We start from the raw sequence: 21,833 nt of genomic DNA, 5'->3' as shown, positions 1-21,833 counted from the left end.
CCCCCCCCTTCCCCTGTCGCTGGGGCAGTATTTTCTCTGCACATTTTCACTGCCCCGCCTTGCGTATAACTAACCAAACAGTCGGGAGGATCCAATTACTCACAAGACTTGGTTGGTATGACAACCTCTTATATTAACCAAGATGATATGTACAAACTGTACACTACAGAATTAATATATGTACATACTTTACAGAACCAAAATATATATAAATATTGTATATATAGAACACAAAGGGAAGTATAAGTTTAAGTATAACTTAAACTTAAGTATAACTTATAACCCTTTGTGTTCTATATATACAATATGTATATATATTTTGGTTCTGTAAAGTATGTACATATAGTACATAGTAACATAGTAAGTTGGGTTGAAAAAAGACATACGTCCATCAAGTTCAACCATAATGCCTATATATAACCTGCCTAACTACTAGTTGATCCAGAGGAAGGCAAAAAACCCCATCTGAAGCCTCTCTAATTTGCCGCAGAGGGGAAAAAATTGAAAAAAGGTGGCAATCGGACCAGTCCCTGGATCAACTAGTACTAAGAGCTATCTCCCATAACCCTGTATTCCCTCACTTGCTAAGAATCCATCCAGCCCCTTCTTAAAGTTATATAATGTATCAGCCAGCACGACTGATTAGGGGAGGGAATTCCACAACTTCACAGCTCTCACTGTAAAAAATCCTTTCCGAATGTTTAAATGGAACCTCCCTTCTTCTAAACGCAGTGGGTGCCCTCGTGTCCGTTGGAAGGACCTACTGGTAAATAAAACATTAGAAAGGTTATTATATGATCCCTTTATATATTTATACTTAGTTATGTCACCTCTTAAGCGCCTCTTCTCCAGTGTAAACAGACCCAACTTGGCCAGTCTTTCTTCATAACTGAGACTTTCCATACCCTTTACCAGCTTAGTTGCCCTTCTCTGGACCCTCTCTAACTCAATAATGTCCCGTTTGAGCACTGGAGACCAAAAATGAACAGCATATTCTAGATGGGGCCTTACCAGCGCTCTGTAAAGGGGAAGAATAACCCCCTCCTCCCGTGAATCTATACCCCTTTTAATACAGCTCAAAACCTTGTTTGCCCTTGCAGCTGCTGCCTGGCATTGCTTGCTACAGCCAAGTTTATGATCTACAAGGACTCCAAGGTCCTTCTCCATTATGGATTTGCCTAGTGCAGTCCCATTAAGGGTATACGGGGCTTGCATATTTTTACATCCCAGGTGCATGACCTTACATTTATCCACATTAAATCTCATCTGCCACTTAGCTGCCCAGATTGCCAGTTGGTCAACATCCTGCTGCAGGGATGTCACATCCTGGATAGAATTGACTGGTCTGCAGAGTTTTGTGTCATCTGCAAACACTGATACATTACTCATAATACCCTCCCCCAAGTCATTTATGAACAAATTAAACAAAAGTGGACCCAGTACAGAACCCTGAGGGACCTCACTGAGGACCTTATTCCAAGTAGAGAATGTACCATTAACAACCACCCTCGTACCCGATCCTGTAGCCAGTTTTCTATCCATGTGCAAACGACCTCACTAAGACCAATAGACCTTAGCTTAGAAAGCAGTCGTTTGTGGGGAACGGTATCAAATGCTTTGGCAAAATCCAAATAGATTATATCTACTGCATCCCCACTGTCCAGCTTCTTACTTACCTCATCATAAAAAGCAATTAAATTGGTCTGACATGACCTGTCCTTCATAAAGCCATGCTGATTACTGCTCATAATGCCATTCTCCACTACATAATTTTGAATGTGATCCCTTAACAAGCCTTCAAATAACTTGCCCACCACGGATGTCAAACTTACAGGCCTATAATTGCCAGGCTGAGATCTTACTCCCTTTTTAAATATGGGAATGACATTCGCCTTCTTCCAATCCCTAGGTACCATACCTGATGAAAGAGAGTCTGAGAATATCAGAAACAAGGGCCACTGTAATTCTGCCCCTAGCTCTCTCAGTACCCGAGGGTGTATTCCATCTGGCCCAGGTGCCTTGTTTACATTTATCGTGTGTAACCCTTTAAGCACCATATCCTGTGCCAACCACTGTGTAGTTGGAGCTGAGGCAACAGTGCAGCTATTGGGTAAGACTTGGCCCACTGGCTCCTCTACTGTATACACAGAAGAAAAGAACTGGTTAAGCACATCTGCCTTTTCTGTATCCGCTGTAACCATATTGTTATTATAACTCAATGGGGCCACACCCTCAACCCGCATCTTTTTACTATTAATATACTTAAAAAAACTTTTTGGGGTTAGTCTTGGCCTCGGCCGCAATGCGCTCCTCATTTTCTATCTTTGCCTTCCGGATTGCTGTTTTACAACACTTGTTACAGTGTTTATATTCACTAAACGCAGCTACTGTCCCCTCTGACTTATATTTCTTAAAAGCTTTCCTTTTTCTCCCTATTAACTTCTTTACCTCAGAGGTAAGCCACATAGGGTGATTCTGTAAGGAGAAGTGCCTTACCGGCACGGCGGGGACGCCCGCCGCGCTGCCATCGGCAGGGACGCCCGCCGCGCCGTCTGCTCCCTGTGCCGGCTCCTTCCTAGGTGCGCGCGCGCGCGCACTTCCGCGTCTTAAAGGCGCATGCGCGCTGACGTCATGACGTCAGCGCGCAAAGGCGCGAAATTCAAAATATTTAAAGGGCCATTTGTATTAGATTGATTGCCCGTGATAGGAATTCATTCCTGGTGCCTTTCTGAGCCTTGTGTATTTCGTTCCTGTATCCTGCTTGTTGCCTTCCTGTGTTTTTGACCCGGCTTGCTCCTGACTATTCTGATTATCCATATCTGACCTCGGCTTGTACTTCGACTTCGATTTCGTCTCATCCTGCTGTATTGATTATCCGGTTTGACCCTTGCCTGTCTGACTATCCTCGATTACTGCCCGCCCCGACCTAGCCTGCCTGACGACGACCTTGTTTAACCCTATTTTGTACCGTGATCTTCGGCCTAACTGACTTTATCTACAGTCGTGCCCCTTTGCTTGCCAGAACTCCTGCCTTGTCCCCCTCGTTAAGTCCAGGTGGCATCTGAGTAGCTGAGGGCTCCTCCCGAAGCCAAAGGCGGTCACAATACTGGTGAAGCCGAGCCGAGACAAGGGAACTTGGCATCTGTTCTGGTTTAGGGTGCCGACCGTGACATTATCACGGGCCATGGAGGACCAAGATCACGTTGAGTCCGCTGCTGCTCCTCCCACTACATCTGCTACCACTGAAGCGCTTCTTACTGCCCTGCTACAGCGCTTGGAGGATCAGGAGCAAAAGCAGAATTATCTCCTGCAGGGTTTCCACAATCTAACCCGCCAGCTGGAGACTACGCAATCTTCGCAGCAGCAACCTGTTCCTAGTTCTTCCCCTTCTGTGGGGGCATCTGCTATGGGAGGTAACACCTATAGGCCCCAGGAGCCTAAGATTGCATTTCCCGAGAAATTCTCTGGGGACAGGTCAAAGTTTTTCGTCTTCAAAGAGGCGTGTAAATTATATCTTAGCTTTTTCCCTCATTCATTCCCTTCTGGTGAGGAGAAAGTAAGATTTGTTATGACCCTTCTTCTGGGAGATCCCCAAGTTTGGGCCCTTAGGCTGCCTCCCTCTGATCCAGCCCGCTTTTCCCTTGATGTATTCTTTCATTCCATGGCAATCCTTTATGATGACCCGGATCGTGCATCATCTGCCGATTCGGCGATTCGTAAACTGCGCCAAGGGAGACGGGATGCAGAGGTGTATTGCACAGAGTTCCGCCGGTGGGCAGGAGAAACTGAGTGGAACGATGCAGCCCTGCGCAGTCAGTTCCGTATCGGGCTATCCGACTCTATTAAAGATAGCCAGGTGAATTACCCCTTGTCGTCCAGTCTGGATGATCTCATGTCCCTAGCCATCCAGATTGATAGGAGACAAAGGGAAAGAAGGAGTGAAAGGGGTCATACTAATTTTTCTGGGGTTACTTATATGAGGCCTGACTTAGTGACCAATGTTAAGTCTTCGGCTTCCCCGGTGTCTCCACCTCAGGAGGAGCCTATGCAACTAGGCCTATTCCATCTCTCTCCTGAGGAAAAGACACGCAGGCGGACCCTTGGGTTATGTTTATATTGTGGGGACAAGGGTCACTTTCTCAAACAATGCACCAAGAGGCCGGGAAACGCCCAAGCCTAAATGAAGAAGGGGAGCTTCATTTGGGTGCAGGCGTTTCCTCTCCCCAATTTGCCTCCAAGGTTCAGCTACCGGTCAAACTGTCCTGGCCTACGGGCTCCGTTAACTTGTCCGCTTTCGTGGACTCTGGGGCAGAGGGTAACTTTATTGAGGCCAGATTTGCTGCTAAACATGGCATTCCTGTAGTCCCTCTCAGTGTTCCCATGAGGTTATTAACGGTGGACAAAAGACCTTTAGGGTCTGGTGTAGTAAATAAGAAAACTATATCTTTATCCTTATGTGTGAACGATTTCCATGTTGAAGAGATAGTCCTTTTTCTTATTGAAGGTGCCTCTTCTCCACTCATTTTGGGTTTACCCTGGCTCCAGGTTCATAACCCCCAGATTAATTGGGTTACTGGGGAGGTTTCTCAATGGGGTTCTTGTTGTAGGGGTATCTGTATTCCCTCAACTATAGCAGCCACCTCACTTGAGGGGTTACCTGCAGCCTATTCGGCTTATGCCGATGTCTTTTCCAAAAAGGCGGCCGAGACCTTACCCCCACACAGACAGTATGACTGTCCCATTGATCTGGTTCCAGGTTCCTCTCCCCCTCGTGGTCGTACATACCCTCTTTCCCTACCTGAGTCCCAATCCATGAAGGAATATATCCAGGAAAACCTTGAAAGAGGTTTTATCCGGCCTTCTAATTCTCCTGCAGGTGCTGGGTTTTTCTTTGTGGGTAAGAAGGATGGGGGTCTCCGTCCTTGTATAGATTACAGGGGCTTAAACAAAGTCACTATTAAAAATCGCTATCCTCTCCCTCTAATTTCTGAGTTATTTGACCAGGTTAAAACAGCCAAGATCTATACCAAGCTTGATCTTAGAGGTGCATACAATCTCATCCGCATTAGAGAGGGGGACGAGTGGAAAACTGCTTTTAACACCAGGGACGGCCACTACGAGTATTTAGTAATGTCCTTTGGGCTCTGTAACGCCCCCGCAGTTTTTCAAGAATTTGTCAACGACATCTTTCGTGACCTACTGGGGGTATTCGTAGTGGTCTACCTCGACGATATTCTTATTTTCTCTTCTAATCTAAATGAACATCGTAAACATGTGTGTGAGGTCTTAAAAAGGCTAAGGGAGAATAATCTGTATGCAAAACTAGAGAAATGTACCTTTGAAGTTTCTACTGTTCAGTTTTTGGGTTTTATTATTTCCGGCAAGGGTCTAGAGATGGATCCAGGTAAAGTGAGAGCTGTCCTAGATTGGGCCCAACCCTTTTCGTTACGCGCTATACAAAGGTTTCTTGGTTTTGCCAATTATTATCGTCAATTTATTAAGAATTTTTCTCTAATTGTAGCTCCCATCACGAATTTAACTAAAAAGGGCGCTGATCCCAGTATATGGCCTCCTGAGGCTGTACAAGCGTTTGAAACCCTCAAAAAAGAGTTTAGTTCTGCCCCTATCCTTAGACCTCCCGATTCCGCTCTCCCTTTCATTGTAGAGGTAGATTCCTCTGAGGTAGGAGCTGGGGCAGTCCTGTCTCAAAGACACCCGATAACCAACAAGATGCATCCCTGTGCCTTTTTCTCTAGAAAGTTTTCACCTGCAGAGATTAATTACGACATAGGGAACAGGGAATTGCTGGCCGTGAAATTGGCTTTCGAGGAATGGCGCCATCTTTTAGAGGGGGCTAAACATCTAGTTACGGTCTATACCGACCATAAGAATTTACTTTATATTGAATCCGCTAAGCGCCTGAATCCAAGGCAAGCCAGGTGGGCTTTATTCTTTTCAAGGTTCAATTTTTCTTTAACTTTTAAGCCCGGTTCAAAGAATACCAAGGCGGATGCACTCTCTAGGAGTTTCGACTCAGTTTCCTCCGACTCTAGTGAGTGCACTCCTATCATTCCCAGGGAAATAATTGTTGCAACCTTGAGGTCTGACCTCTCTTCCTTATTGTCCCCTTTACAGTCTTCTGCTCCTGCTGAAACCCCATCTGGTAAATGGTTTGTTCCTGAGGTACTTAGGGAGCAAGTATTAAGAGAGGCTCATGATTCTAGGGTGGCGGGTCATCCAGGTATTGCAAAAACCATTTGTTTATTGTCCCGACATGTTTGGTGGCCCTCCTTCAAACAGGATGTTAAAACTTTTGTCAGTTCCTGTTCAGTCTGCCAAAGGTCTAAGTCATCTCATCATCGGTCCCAGGGTCTGTTAAATCCCTTACCCATCCCAGAGAAACCATGGTCTCACATTTCCATGGATTTTGTTGTAGAGTTGCCCTCTTCTCAGGGTAAAACAGTGATTTGGGTGGTGGTTGATAGGTTCAGTAAAATGGCTCATTTTATTCCTCTTCCACATCTCCCTTCTGCTAAGACCCTGGCTGATTTATTTATTATGCATATTTTCAAGTTTCATGGATTTCCTGAAAATATTGTTTCTGACAGGGGGGTTCAATTTGTTTCTAAATTTTGGCGTGCTTTCTGTACTTTGGTTGGGACGGAATTATCTTTTTCCTCTGCCTATCACCCCCAAACTAACGGTCAAACTGAAAGGGTGAACCAGTCCCTTGAACAGTATCTCAGGTGCTATGTATCCGATAACCAGTCCACATGGTCTGAACTGCTTCCCTGGGCAGAATTTGCATACAATAATGCTACCCATTCCTCCTCAGGGAGGTCTCCTTTCTTTGTCGTTTATGGGTTACACCCCAAAGCATTTTCTTTTTCTGGCTCTAATTCCCCTGTACCCTCTGCCAATTCCTCTGTCTTAAGATTTTCTGAAGTCTGGTCGCTAGTTCATGATTCACTATCTGCAGCTTCCCTAGCCCAGAAAAAAGCTGCTGACAAATCCCGTAGGGAGGCTCCCCAGTACAAGGTGGGGGATTTAGTGTGGTTATCAACCAGGAATATTAAGTTAAAGATTCCCTCTCCCAAACTGGGTCCCAGGTTTATTGGTCCATATCCCATCATTTCAATAATTAACCCATCTTCTGTCCGTCTTCAGTTACCTCCTAATTTCAGAATTTCTAATACTTTTCATGTTTCTCTCCTTAAACCTGCTGCTAACACTCGCCATCAGTCTGTTCCTCCCCCGGTGTTGATTGAAGGTCAGCCTGAGTATGAGATCCAGGAGTTCCTCGACTCCCGCCGTGTGAGAGGTAAACTTCAATATCTTACTAGGTGGAGAGGCTTCGGTCCTGAGGAGAACTCTTGGGTCTCAGTTGATGACATCAAGGCTGATCGCCTCAGGAAACAATTCCATTTAAAGTTTCCTGAGAAGCCTGGGGGTCCAGTGGCCCCCCCTAGAGAGGGGGGTAATGTAAGGAGAAGTGCCTTACCGGCACGGCGGGGACGCCCGCCGCGCTGCCATCGGCGGGGACGCCCGCCGCGCCGTCTGCTCCCTGTGCCGGCTCCTTCCTAGGTGCGCGCGCGCGCGCACTTCCGCGTCTTAAAGGCGCATGCGCGCTGACGTCATGACGTCAGCGCGCAAAGGCGCGAAATTCAAAATATTTAAAGGGCCATTTGTATTAGATTGATTGCCCGTGATAGGAATTCATTCCTGGTGCCTTTCTGAGCCTTGTGTATTTCGTTCCTGTATCCTGCTTGTTGCCTTCCTGTGTTTTTGACCCGGCTTGCTCCTGACTATTCTGATTATCCATATCTGACCTCGGCTTGTACTTCGACTTCGATTTCGTCTCATCCTGCTGTATTGATTATCCAGTTTGACCCTTGCCTGTCTGACTATCCTCGATTACTGCCCGCCCCGACCTAGCCTGCCTGACGACGACCTTGTTTAACCCTATTTTGTACCGTGATCTTCGGCCTAACTGACTTTATCTACAGTCGTGCCCCTTTGCTTGCCAGAACTCCTGCCTTGTCCCCCTCGTTAAGTCCAGGTGGCATCTGAGTAGCTGAGGGCTCCTCCCGAAGCCAAAGGCGGTCACAATACTGGTGAAGCCGAGCCGAGACAAGGGAACTTGGCATCTGTTCTGGTTTAGGGTGCCGACCGTGACAGATTCTTAACACTTCTACTTTTTCTTATTAATGGAATGAATTGAGAACAGTAATGATTTAATATCATTTTAAATGACAACCATTTCTGCTCTGTGTTTTTATCAGAAAACATAATGCCCCAATCTATGCCCTGAAGCGCTGCCCTTAAGGAGCTAAAATTTGCCTTCCTAAAATTCAGTGTCTTTGTTGCCCCCGTGTAAATTTGTTTCCTGCACCAAACATCAAATGAAATAACATTATGGTCACTATTACCCAGGGGTTCAACCACTTGCACATTTGCTATACGTTCTGGGTCATTAGAGATCACTAGATCTAGTATAGCATGGTTCCTGGTTGGCTCCTCAACAACTTGTGACATAAAGTTGTCATGCAGCAAGTTTATAAACTTGTTCCCATTTACTGTCCTGGCAGTACTATTGCCCCAGTCAATATCGGGGTAATTAAAATCCCCCATTATTATCACTTGCCCCAAACTAGCTGCCTTTTCTATTTGCAACAGGAGCTGGGCCTCCTCCTCTTCGCTTACATTAGGGGGTCTATAGCATACCCCTACAATTAGTTTGGTAGATTCTTTACTATCTGTGAGAAGCTCAACCCATAAGGATTCAGCTCCCTCTGTTACCCCCATCACTTCCTCCTTAATATTTAATTCCTGCTTAATGAACAGACACACTCCTCCTCCTTTTCTATTGCCCCTGTCCCTCCAAAACAATGTATACCCCCCAATATTAACTGCCCAGTCATGAGACTCATTCAACCAAGTTTCAGCAACTCCAATCACATCATATTTTCGCTCCAACGCCAGTACCTCCAGCTCTCCCATTTTACCAGTCAGACTCCTTGCATTGGTAAACATACATTTAATACTGGTTCCGGCGTGAGAATGACGTGTAAACAACTTATGGGCCTCCCTGCCATTATCAGTATCCCGAAGCAAGTCTCCTCCCCCATTTTCCCTTACTATGCCCACTACCTCATCTATCCTGTCTACCACAGAATTTCCCACTGCACCCTCCCCCCCCCACTCCTAGTTTAAAATCTCCTCCAACCCGCTAGCCATCTTTTCCCCCAAAGCAGCTGCCCCATCATCATTGAGGTGCAGCCCATCCCTGGCAAAGAGCTTGTAGCCGATTGAGAAATCAGCCCAGTTCTGGAGAAACCCAAAGCCCTCCTCCCTGCACCAATCTCTCAGCCACGCATTAATCTCCCTAAGCTCCCGCTGCCTTCTTAATGTTGCTCGTGGCACAGGTAATATCTCTGAGAAAATTACCTTGGAAGTCCTCGCCCTCAACTTCGCACCTAGCTTTTTAAAATTGTTCTTGAGGACTATTAATTCTGTGGTTTGAGACTGAATAAATTGAAATTATGTAAGTTAAAAAATTCTTTAATAAGTCATATATGAAAGTTTCTGTAAATAAATGTACTATATACATATCATTAATTGTTTTCATAGATTAGGATTGTATAAAAAAAAAATTTTGAAAATAATCGTGCATGGGAATCTAGGGAGTGACGTAAAAATGTGCAGAGAAAATACTAACCCAGTGACAGGGGAGGGAAGGCGCTGCAGGGTGATCCTGTGTCGCTTGCTCGTGCATGTTGCATTCATGATCCCTGTGACGTGTAGGCACATAATAACATCTCATGAGATTTATATGACATGAAACCTGGAAACTTTAAAAACCCATGCGCACTTTAATTATATCACAGCCTTGAGAAAGCTTTATACGAAATGTGCATCATAGATATTAGTGATTGATTTTAGAACAATCTATACTGAACAGTTTTTAGCAGTGATTATTAATGATCACTTAATTCTATACCAAACAGTAGGATACATTTTTATAGGGAGTGGCTGGTTCAAATCAGTTACGTCGATGTATTTTTAGTCTCTTTTGTATCTTGTCTATTTTTAAATCTAATGGGCCTTGGATTTGTGTTTTTTTAGGCAAGTTAGTTAGTTAAAATCCTTGGCAACCCGACTTCTCCATCTTGTGGGGTCCCAGGGATTAAATAGCCAAATGACAAGATAGTACCTCTGGGGACAATTGGCAACAAATGATTATGGATTTGTGATCAATTAAGCAAGTCCTCACTTACTGAATTATTGTCGGTTGATTTTTAAGTATTGCAGCATAAGCGCTATCATTAATGAATTAAGTAAATGAATTTAAATTGCAATTAAATTGCAATTAAATTGCAATTAAAACCCCACACACAAATCTTTCAATACCTGCCACTCTTGTTCTCCAGAGGTTAATAGTAAGGCTGCAGCATCCCCTTAATCACTCAGATTTCCTTCTCTTCCCCCTCCCTCAGGAATTTGCTTTGACTTCTGGCTTGTGGGCATGCCCAGTTGTTCTAAGCTCAGATTACTAAACACGCCCTCCAGTCTAGCAGCCAATGAAGAGATGGCATTGCTGATTCCCATAGAAACTCAGCTCTAGCTGTCTGCTTCAATTTTTTTCCCCTTTCTCTCCTGAGCTCAGCTCAAACAAAGCAGAACTTTTATCAGACAGTTCTGCCTGTGTGAGCCTGCATTCTTGTTGAAATGTATGCTGAATAAGGGTCTTTGTGTTTATGCTGTTTGCAGATTTAAACATAACTCATTATGTATCAGAGGAAAAATGGCCACCCGTAAAAGCAGCTATTTGCTTTAGGAAAATGTGATGGTGCTGGCAAACGGAGGGGATATATTCCGTACAAATGATGCTATTTGGGTGGGGGAGATATGCCCAACTGATATACATTGTAGGCAAATGTAGGCTTTACGTGTCCTTTAATACTAATTAACAATAGTTATTTAATGCTACAGAGTGTTTAATCACTAGTGGGCATTAGGCACTTTGCACAATTGGGGCAAGCTATTTTGTACAGTTATGTGACCCATTATCCAGAATGCTCAGGACCTGTTTTTTTTTTGTAAAGGGTCTTTCTGTAATTCAGATCTCCTAAAGTCTACTAAAAAAATTATTTAAAGAGTAATTAAACCCAATAGTATTGATTTTGCTCTAATAAGGATTAATTATATCTTAGTTGGGATCAAGTACAAGGTAGTGTTTTATTATTCCAGAGAAAAAGGAAATCATTTTTAAAAATGTCAATTATTTGGTTAAAATGGAGTCTATGGGAGATGGCCTTTCCATAATTCGGAACTTTCTGGATAATGGGTTTCCAGATAAGGGGTCCGATACCTGTATCATTAAATTAAATATCAGCATTATTGCACGAAACTCATAATCGCTTATGAGTTGATATTCCAAGGGCAATGTCTTTCTTGATCTCTCTCTCTCCTTATAGGATTGTTTTTCCTCCAACATAAATTATTCATATCTTAGTTAGGATCAGGTACAAGATACTTGTTTTTTTTTTTATTACACCAAAAAGGGAAATCATTTTTAAACATTTTAATTATTTGTATAGAATAGAGTCTATGGGGCACATTTGCTAAGAAGTGAATCTTCGCCTTGGAAAGCTTACACATACTTTTCTCTAGCGAATTTTCTCTAGCAGCACTAACTTTCAGCGAAAATTTGCTAGCAGACAGTGAGGAACATGAGAATTTTAACACCCTGCGATTTTGCAAGTTCTCCCACTTTTCACATTGTAGGTGCATTCCCACTGTGAGAGACAGCATTAAAAAAAAAATTCAGGAAATCACATGATGTATGATTTTTAAAGAATTTATTTGTATTGCACTGCTGCACATAAGTATTTGAACACCTGAGAAAATCAGTGTTAATATGCAGTACAGAAGCCTTTGTTTGCAATTACAGAGGTCAAACATTTCCTGTAGTTCTTGACCAGGTTTGCACACACCGCAACAGGGATTTTGGCCCACTCCTCCACACAGATCTTCTCTAGATCTGTCCGGTTTCGGGGCTGTCGCTGAACAACACAGAGTTTCAGCTCCCTCCAAAGATTTTCTATTGGATTTAGGTCTGGAGACTGGCTAGGCCACTCCAGAACCTTGATATGCCTCTTACGGAGCCACTCCTTGGTTATCCTGGCTGTGTGCTTCGTGTCATTGTCATGTTGGAGGACCCAGCCACGACCCATCTTCAATGCTCTGACTGAGGGAAGAAGGTTGTTGCTCAAAATCCCACAATACATGGCCCCATTCTTCCTCTCCTTAATACAGTGCAGTCGTCCTGTCCCCTTCGCAGAAAATCACGCCCAAAGCATGATGTTACCACCCCCATGCTTCATAGTAGGGATGGTGTTCTTGGGATGCAACTCATCCTTATTTTTCCTTCAAACACGGCGAGTGAAGTTTAGACCAAAAAGTTCTACTTTGGTCTCATCTGACCACATGACTTTCTCCCATGCCTCCTCTGGATCATCCAGATGGTCATTGGCAAACTTCAGACGGGCCTGGACATGTGATGACTTGAGCAGGGGAACCTTCCATGCAATGCATGATTTGAAACCATGACGGCGTAAGTGTTCTACCGAGAGTGACCTTTGAAACTGTGGTCCCAGCTCTCTTTGTGTCATTGACCAGCTCCTCCCTTGTAGTTCTGGGCTGATTCCTCACCTTTCTTATCATCAGTGATACCCCATGAGGCGAGATCTTGCATGGATCCCCAGTTCTAAGGAGACTGACAGTTGTCTTTAGCCTCTTCGATTTTCTAACAATTGCTCCCACAGTTGATCTATTTTCACCAAGCTGCTTGGCAATTGCCCCGTAGCCCTTCCAGCCTTGTGGAGGTCCACAATTTTGTCTCTAGTGTTTTTTGACAGTTCTTTGGTCTTGCCCATGGTAATAGTTGGAGTCTGACTGACTGTGGGGTAAACAGGTGTCTTTAAAGAGCTCAGACAGGTGCTATTAATTCAGATTAATGAGTGGAGTATTGGTGGACTATTTAAAGGCAGAGTAACAGGTCTTTGAAAGACAGAATTCTTGCTGGTTGCCAGGTGTTCAAATACTTATATGCAGCAGTGCAATACAAATTAATTCTTTAAAAATCATACAATGTGATTTCCTGATTTTTTTTTTAAATGCTGTCTCTCACCTACAATGTGAATTTCAAACCCCTCCATGATTTCTAAGTGGGAGAACTTGCAAAATTGCAGGGTGTTCAAATACTTATGCTTCTCACTGTATGTGAGCTAGTGTTAATTGAAATCAGTGCCTATACAGGAAATACAGTTAGGTCCATAAATATTTGGACAGAGACAACTTTTTTCAAATTTTTGTTCTGTACATTACCACAATGAATTTTAAATAAAACAACTCAGATGCAGTTGAAGTGCAGACTTTCAGCTTTAATTCAGTGGGGCGAACAAAACGATTGCATAAAAATGTGAGGCAAGTAAAGCATTTTTTTAACATAGTCCCTCAAAAAGGCTCAAAAGTAATTGGACAAATTAAATAACTGGAAATAAAATGTTCATTTCTAATACTTGGTTGAAAACCCTTTGCTGGCAATGACAGCCTGAAGTCTTGAACACATCACAAGCTGGGTTTCCTCCTTTTAATGCTCTACCAGGCCATTACTGCAGCGGCTTTCAGTTGCTGCTTGTTTGTGGGCCTTTCTGTCTGAAGTTTAGTCTTCAACAAGCGAAATGCATGCTCAATTGGGTTAAGATCAGGTGACTGACTTGGCCATTCAAAAATGTTCCACTTCTTTGCTTTAATAAACTCCTGGGTTGCTTTGGCTGTGTGTTTGGGGTCATTGCCCATCTGTATCAATCAATTTGACTACATTTAGCTAGATTTGAGAATATTTCAGAATTCATTCGACTGCTTCTGTCCTATGTCACATCATCAATAAACACTAGTGTCCCAGTGCCACTGGCAGCCATGGACGCCCAAGCCATCACACTGCCTCCACCGAGTTTTACAGATGATGTGGTATGCTTTGGATAATGAGCTGTTCCACGCCTTCTCCATACTTTTTTTTTGCCATCATTCTGGTATAGGTTGATCTTGGTTCAGAATGTTTTTCCAGAACTGTGCTGGCTTTTTTAGATGTTCTTTAGGAAAGTCCAATCTAGCCTTTCTATTCTTGAGGCTTATGAGAGGCTTGCACCTTGCAGTGCACCCTCTGTATTTACTTTCATGCAGTCTTCTTTTTATGGTAGACTTGGATATCGATACGCCTACCCCCTGAAGAGTGTTGTTCACTTTGTTGGCTGTTGTGAAGGGGTTTCTCTTCACCATGGAAATAATTCTATGATCGTCCACCACTGTTGTTTTCCGTGGACATCCAGGTCTTTTCGCATTGCTAGGTTTACCAGTGCTTGCTTTCTTTCTCAGGATGTACCAAACTGTAGATTTTGCCACTCCTAATATTATAGCAATTTCTCAGATGGGTTATTTCCGTTTTCGCAGCTTAAGGATGGCTTCTTTCACCTGCATGGAGAGCTCCTTTGACCGCATGTTGTCTGTTCACAGCAAAATCTTCCACATGCAAGCACCACACCTCAAATCAACTCCAGGCCTTTTATCTGCTTAATTGATAATGACATAACGATGGACTTGCCCATGAAATAGCCTTTGAGTCAATGGTCCAATTACTTATGAGCCCTTAAAATGAAGGGATTGTGTTAAAAACGAAGCTTTAGTGGCCTCACATTTTTATGCAATAGTTTTGTTCACCCCACTGAATTAAAGCTGAAAGTCTGCATCTGAGTTGTTTCATTTAAAAATCATTGGGGTGATGTACAGAACCAAAATTAGAAAAAATTTGTCTCTGTCCAAATATTTGGGGCCTAACTGTATATGTGTATTTATTAATGATGTTGCTGAACTTGGTGAAAGTATCTACATTTTTTTTTTTTTTTTTAAATGTCCATGGAACCAAAAGGAAGACTAACTGTAGTAAGAACAAAGTCAGATGCAGGAAAAAAAAAATATTGTTACAGTTCAACAACAACATTAACAAGCTATTTCTAACAAATTGCAACACAGGGGTTGAAATGAGTGCATTAATACCTGGACAAACAGTATACACTTGTTAATGACTTTAACCACAATTAACAGGTTAAGAGAATATTATTTAATTACATTCATTTGATCATTTTATTAAAAAAAAAAACAACTTTGTGGAAGGCTGCCAGTCAGCATGTATGAACTGCACAGTCAGTAACAATACAGGAGTATAAAACATTTGGTGAAAAATAGGTTTTACATTAACAACTTATATACAGAATAATACTGTAAATAAGAAAAAACACATGGGTTTTGATGCTTTTGGGGGAAAGCAGGATTTAGTTTAATCAATACAGTTACTTTACATATCTAAGTTAATCACTTTGCCAGCTAGAAGCTGGCGAAATGGATTTGAGCAAAATGGGGAAGGAGGAGAGAGAAAATTTCGCCCTTTAGTAAATTACCGAATTTGTACTTCTTCGTCTGGGTAAAAATTGGCTTGGTGAAGAGGCGCAAAGTTTCGTTATCGCTGAACTTCTTCGCTAGTGAAAAGTCGCAAGTGCCTGTTAATAAATAGGTGAATGCTCATTGAATTGTCTTTTTAGTGGATTTTCGCCAGAAAAAGACAATTCACCCTTTAGTAAATGTGCCCCTATGAGAGATGGCCTTCCTGTCATTCAGAACTTTCTGGAACAGGATTCCAGATAACGGATCCCATACCTGTAGATGAATAGACCCCTATTTGAAAGCTAGGAAGAGATAGAATAGGATGGTAAATAATAACATTTAAGTAGGGATGCACTGAATCCACTATTTTCAGATTCGGATGAATGCCGAATCCTTTGTGAAAGATTCGTCTGAATTTTGAATCCTAATTTGAATATGCAGATTAGAATAAGAAAGGGTCAAAGAGAACCGCGCTTTAACTTGTGTTCAACAGTGTTGAAAAAAAGTGACATGATTTTAAAGATGTGGATTCAGTTCGGCCAGAAGCGTGGATTCGGCTGAATCCTGTTAAAAAAGTCCAAATCCCAAACCAAATCCTGGATTCAGTGCATCCCTACATTTAAGAAATTAATAGCAACCGAAAATTTGCTTAGAATAACAACATAAGGAAAGTTAGTTTAAAGGTGCACTGCCTCTTTAAAGCTGTGAGAAAAGCATTTAAAGGAGAAAGAAAGGCTAATAAAGAGTTAAGGTGGCCATACACGAGGCGATTTCGCTCGTTGTGCGATGAACGATTATATCGACAAACGATCGTATGGCGATCGAGTTCCCATACGATATGCCATCCACGGGCAACGATAATTCGGGAAAGATTTTGTCGCATCATTATCGTAAAATACCTACGATCGTACATCTACGTACGATCGATGTCGTTGCTGGCAATCGTGACATGCGCAGAGAACAATCGTTGAAAGACAAATGTCTGAAACTCACACCAACTGGCAGATTTTATCGTTAAACGACCAAAATTTTTAAACCTGGCCGATCGATTTTGGGGACGATAATGTCGGCTCGTTTAGTGGGCCGACGATCGTTCGTACACCACCAACTATACGATAACTTAACGATAGCATCGGATCGTTCCGGAATCGGTCGTTTGTAAGTAAAAAATCGGTCCGTGTATGGCCACCTTTAATCTCAAGCTGCAGGCATACCTTCAGTTCTCCCCAAAGTCTCCCCATATTTCTTCCGTTCAGATGATCAGAAGCCAAACAGGAAGAAAAAACGCTGAGCTGTGTAAAGAGAGTTCCCATAATGCCTGGCTCCTGCCCTGAGACCCAGACCAGTGTACATGCTCAGTTTGTAAGACTATGAGTCAGCTTCCTGCTGATTGGCTCAGGTCCACATTCCTAAGGTGGGAGAGTGAGTTCTTAGCATTCTTGAGGGAGAGGGGAGCAGGAGAGGCGAGAGCTGCGTGTCTCTGGCAGAGGAAAACAGACATAACAAATCTTTTGACAGAGAACTCAATGCAGCGTTTCTGTGAGTGCTCATGGCTGTATTTACCTTTCTGATAAAGCTTACTTAGTTTTTACCTTTCTCTCTCCTTTAAAACAATTTGTCTGTAAGTGTTATACTGCTGGCAATTTTTCCTCTCTATAGAAAAATGTTGCCACCTTTCCTGTATATTAAAGGACATGTAAAGCCTACATTTACCTACAATGTATATCAGTTGGGCACGTCTACCCCACCCAAATGGCATTATTTGTACTGCATATATCCCCTCCGTTTGCCAGTACCATCACATTTTCCTAAAGCAAATAGCAACTTTCGCCCGGTAGCCATTTTTCCTCTGATACATAATCAGATACATTTAAATCTGCAAACAGCATACACACACAGACCCTTATTCAGCATACATTTCATCAAGATTACACAGCCAGAACTGTCTTTGATGAAAGTTCTGCTTTGTTTAAGCACTGTAATGGTTAAGCTGAGCTAAAGAGAGGAGGTTAGGAGAAAAAATCTGAAGCAGACAGCTAGAGCTGGGTTTTTATGGGAACCAGCAATGCCATCTCTTTACTGGCTGCTAGACTGGGGGGCGTGTTTAGTAATCTGAGCTTAGAACAACTGAGCATGCCCACAAGCCAACAGCTAAAGCAAATTCCTGAGGGAGGGGGGCGAGTGGTTTACAGGAGGAGAAGGAAATCTAAGTGATTAAGGGAATGTTGCAGCCTTACTATAAACCTCTGGACAACCAGAGTGGCAGGTATTGAAATATTTCAAAGAGGTTGTTCACTGATTACATTTTTGTGTGTGGGGTTTACATGTCCTTTAATCCATTAAATAGTTATTTACTAGAATGGAAGAATATGCAGTCAGCGCCCCCCCCCCCCCCAGCACCTCGCAGCGCACATGCGCGGCCATTTAAACTCCCATACGAAGCAGTGGGGAGAAGTCACAATTTTACAAGGGTAATTCTCCAATACCCTGTGGATGAGCCTTTTTCTATAGTTTGGTATAATTCACCTAGAGTTGTTGCTGCAATTGAGAGTCTACCTAAAAGAACGGTTTCCTTAATTTGATTTGTCTCCGAAGCTATAAGCACCGGAGATGCAGGGCAGAGTTACTGAGTGGTGGCATACTTTGGGTTCGCTGCTCTGCTGTGTTTTGCATCACGTGACAAGTACAGAAGAAAAGGCTGTCAGAAACCAAAATATTCTGAGAAGATTGGCTGATTTTTAAGTGTTCCCACTTGCCTGTTACAGAGGAGATCACACAGGTTAACTGCCTAAAATAATTTATTTGCTGACTACTACACAAAATGTTTGCTGGCCCCTTTAGTGCCCTTTTTTAAGTGCATTTAAATGCATTTTGAGGATCAATGCATTGAGATAAGTATTAAAACTTGTGGTTGCTTCTAAATCATTTTTTCTATTTTATCAATATTGGTCATCATATATATTTTTTTTTTAATTAAATAAAAATTGCCAACTCACTACCAATAATTTTATGGCTGCAATGATGAAAAGCAGGCATGATATCATATAGTGTTTTGGTTTCTTTGTTTGTTTTATATGTAGACCATCGGTACATACTATTCAACGTGACTTTAATCAATCTCCATTCATTTTAGGTGAGAAAACAGAATCATCAGAGCTTGGGACTGAAGGCAAAGTCCAGCAAGATACAAGGTATTGGATATGTTTATATGTACATGTGTGAGATCCCTTATACCAAAAACATTATGCAGGAATTCCAAATTATGGGAAGACCATCTACCATAATATCCATATTCAGCAAATAAGTCTAATTTCTTATAATTTCCTTTTTCCCTGTTAAAATAAAAGCTTAAACTTGGTTGATTCTAATTAGGCTGCATGAATCCATATTTTAGCGTCAAAACAATCCTGTTTATTTAATGGTTAAATCTTTAGTAGTACTCATAGTATGGTGATCCAAATAATAGAAAGATCCCTTATCCGGAAAACACAAGGTTCCAAGCATTCTGGATAATAATCCTCATATGCTGGCTGCACTGCCAAAAAATACATAGGGTAAAGCAAATAATATTTTTTGAGCTCAATGTATTCTAAGGAAAAATTAACCCAAAAGATTTAAACTAAAATGTGATGTGCCACTTCTTTTCTACTCCTGCTCAGTGTTAAACATTCTCTTGTATTGCATTTCAATATTTATGAAAATCTCTTTGTAGTAAAAATTAAGATTTATCAGTGTGTAAAGGTAATTTTCTATTGAGGATTACCCATTGTTGAATATTAAAAAATATATATTATTTTATGGAAATGGTTTATTTATATGAAACAGGGCTTTAGATATAAGATACTTTATGCAATTTCTTTTTTATTTAGACCTGTATTGTTTGGGAATATAGTTTTCCCTTAAGAAGTAAATGTTTTAAGGAGGGGACAGAAGCTGCTTTTAATAACTATAGACACTATAGCAAATGTTGTAAAGCAGGAATCAGGACGGCAAAAATAGAAAATGAGAAACGATTTGCAGCAGAGGCTAAGACTAACCCTTAAAATTTTATAAAGAATGTTAATGGTAAAAAGATGCAGATTAAAAGTGTGACTCCATTAAGAAATAGAAATAATGTGGTTATAAAGGATACAGAAAAGGCAAATGTGCTTAATTGTTTTTTTGTTCTTCAGTGTATACAATAGAGTAGACAGTGTTTCAAGACCCACCTGAAGTCAGTAACAAAGGGAAAGTTGTGCAGTGATGCTCTGACCACAACATTTCTATAAACAAAAACAAGAGGTTCTGTGCACTCACCAATTATCAATATTTATAGGACATTAAGACAATCTGTGCTAATCAGTGGCTGGTGGAGGATTTGATGCATAAACGTTAACTCAATGTGAACAAGGCACTGGGACCAGATGGAATACACCGTTGCTTAGTTCAGTTTTAGCCAAGCCTCTTTTTTCTGAGATTCTCTGAGACACTCTTTCATCTGGTATGGTACCTATGCATTGGAGGAAAGAGATGTAATTCAAGTATTTAAGCATGGCTTTATGAAGGATAGGTCATGTAAGACACTTTGATTGCTTTTCATGATGAAGTTAGTAATGCATTGGACAGTAAATGTAATCAGTAAATGTGACTTATTTCTATTTTGCTAAAGCTTTTGTTACAATGCCCCATAAACAACTGCTTTTCTAAACCAAGATCTGTTCATCTTAGTAATGTTATTTGTACATCGATAGGAAACTGGCTGAAGCATCGTGTACAGAATGTGGTTGTCAATGGTACATGATATACTTGGAGTAAGGTTCTTAGTGGGGTCCTACAGGGTTCTGTATTGGGTCCACTTTTATTAAACTTGTTCATTAATGATTTAGGGGAGGGTATTGTAAACAATGGATCAGTGTTTACAAATGACAGGAAACTCTGCAGCCCAATTAATTTCATCCAGGATGCATCATCCTTGCTGCAGGATCTTGACAAACTGCAATCCAGGTGGCTAAGTGGCAGATGAGATTTTGACCTCCAGTGCTTAAAGGAATACTGTCATGGAAAAACATCAGTTAATAGGGCTTCCCTAGCAGAATCCTTGCATTGAAATCTATCTTTCAGAAACACAAACAGATTTTTTAATATTTAATTTTAAAATTTCACATTTCATTAGCCATATTCTTCATTTCCCAGGGTGACACAGCCATGTGACCTGCACTTCAATTACACTTTACTGCTGAGCAGCAGCCAATCAGCAGAACAATGGGAAGGTAGCATATAGCACCTCCCAGTAGTTACCAGACTAGCACTCAATAGTAAGAAATCCAAGTCTGGCTAGCAACTCCTACAGTTAGATGGGATTAGGAGAAACAGTAGGTTTCCTTGAAAGCGGTTCTAATGTGTAGCGCTGGCTCCTTCTAAAAGCTTAGAATCAGGCACAGTGCACTGAGATGCCTACACACCAATATTACAACTAATAACAATACATTTGTTGGTTCAAGAATAAAATTTTAAATGAATTAAAATGAATTATTTGCTGTGTAATTTAGAAATAAAAAGTATACCATAAAAATCATGACAGTATCCCTTTAAACATGAATTTCGAGAGAGCCAAAATAAGAGCAACTAAGCTGATAAAGGGTGTGGAAAAGTCTGTTTTGAAGAAAGGCTGGCAAAGTTGTGGTTGTATACACTGGTTATTTATTAGTAGGACATCCATACCAGTTTAGAAGAGAGGAGAGGTTTCATCTTTGGGGAGGACTTTTTAAAGTAAGAGCTGTGAAGTTCTGGAATTCTCTCCCTGAATCAGTACTGGCAAATGCATTACATCTCTTTAAGAAGGGGTTGAATGGCTTTTTAGTAAGTGAGAAAATACAGGGTTAATAAAACCAAAGACTACCAAGCCCAGGCTACCAGCAGTCTACCTTAAATAGATTTTCTTTTTCTTTCTTAGTTTTTTGCCACTTGTTTAAGTTTCTTAATCTCTTTATACTTTGGGGTTGATTCACTAAAGTGCGATAAAACGAGCGCTATTTATAGCATGCGTTAAAAATTTTATCGCTTCTCATTTTTTGCAACTTAACGCTCAATTCACTAAAAGGACAGGCGTCATAATTAAGACGCGATGTTCTTAATCTTAAACTCACGATGAGCATTTTTCTTGCGTCATTTTCCGCCGAGTGCGTTATTTCCCGCGTGATATATTAGCGCACAATATTACGCACATAACCATTACTTTCGGAAAACTGTTCTGAAAATGACCATTTCCCTAAAACTGGAGGATGCATCACTCTAGGGCCAACACATACATGAAAAAATCCCACTGCTAAGTCCATGTTGTGTTGCCAAAAGCT

The 21,833-nt window shown here is 41.7% G+C and overlaps 1 protein-coding gene across 4 annotated transcripts in view; it reads left to right on the top strand.

The window, feature by feature from the left end:
- LOC101731425 overlaps positions 1-21,833 on the top strand; it is a 64,067-nt gene that overhangs the window by 11,072 nt on the left and 31,162 nt on the right. For all 4 annotated transcript variants that reach the window (XM_031905348.1, XM_031905346.1, XM_031905344.1 and 1 more), the window contains exon 4: positions 18,635-18,692. In XM_031905348.1, the coding sequence (XP_031761208.1) occupies positions 18,635-18,692 (58 nt within the window). The remainder of the gene's footprint in view (positions 1-18,634; positions 18,693-21,833) is intronic.

Source organism: Xenopus tropicalis, chromosome 7, assembly GCF_000004195.4.
Source record: "Xenopus tropicalis strain Nigerian chromosome 7, UCB_Xtro_10.0, whole genome shotgun sequence".
Taxonomy (NCBI): domain Eukaryota; kingdom Metazoa; phylum Chordata; class Amphibia; order Anura; family Pipidae; genus Xenopus; species Xenopus tropicalis.
This window is presented reverse-complemented; position numbering and strand designations above follow the sequence as displayed.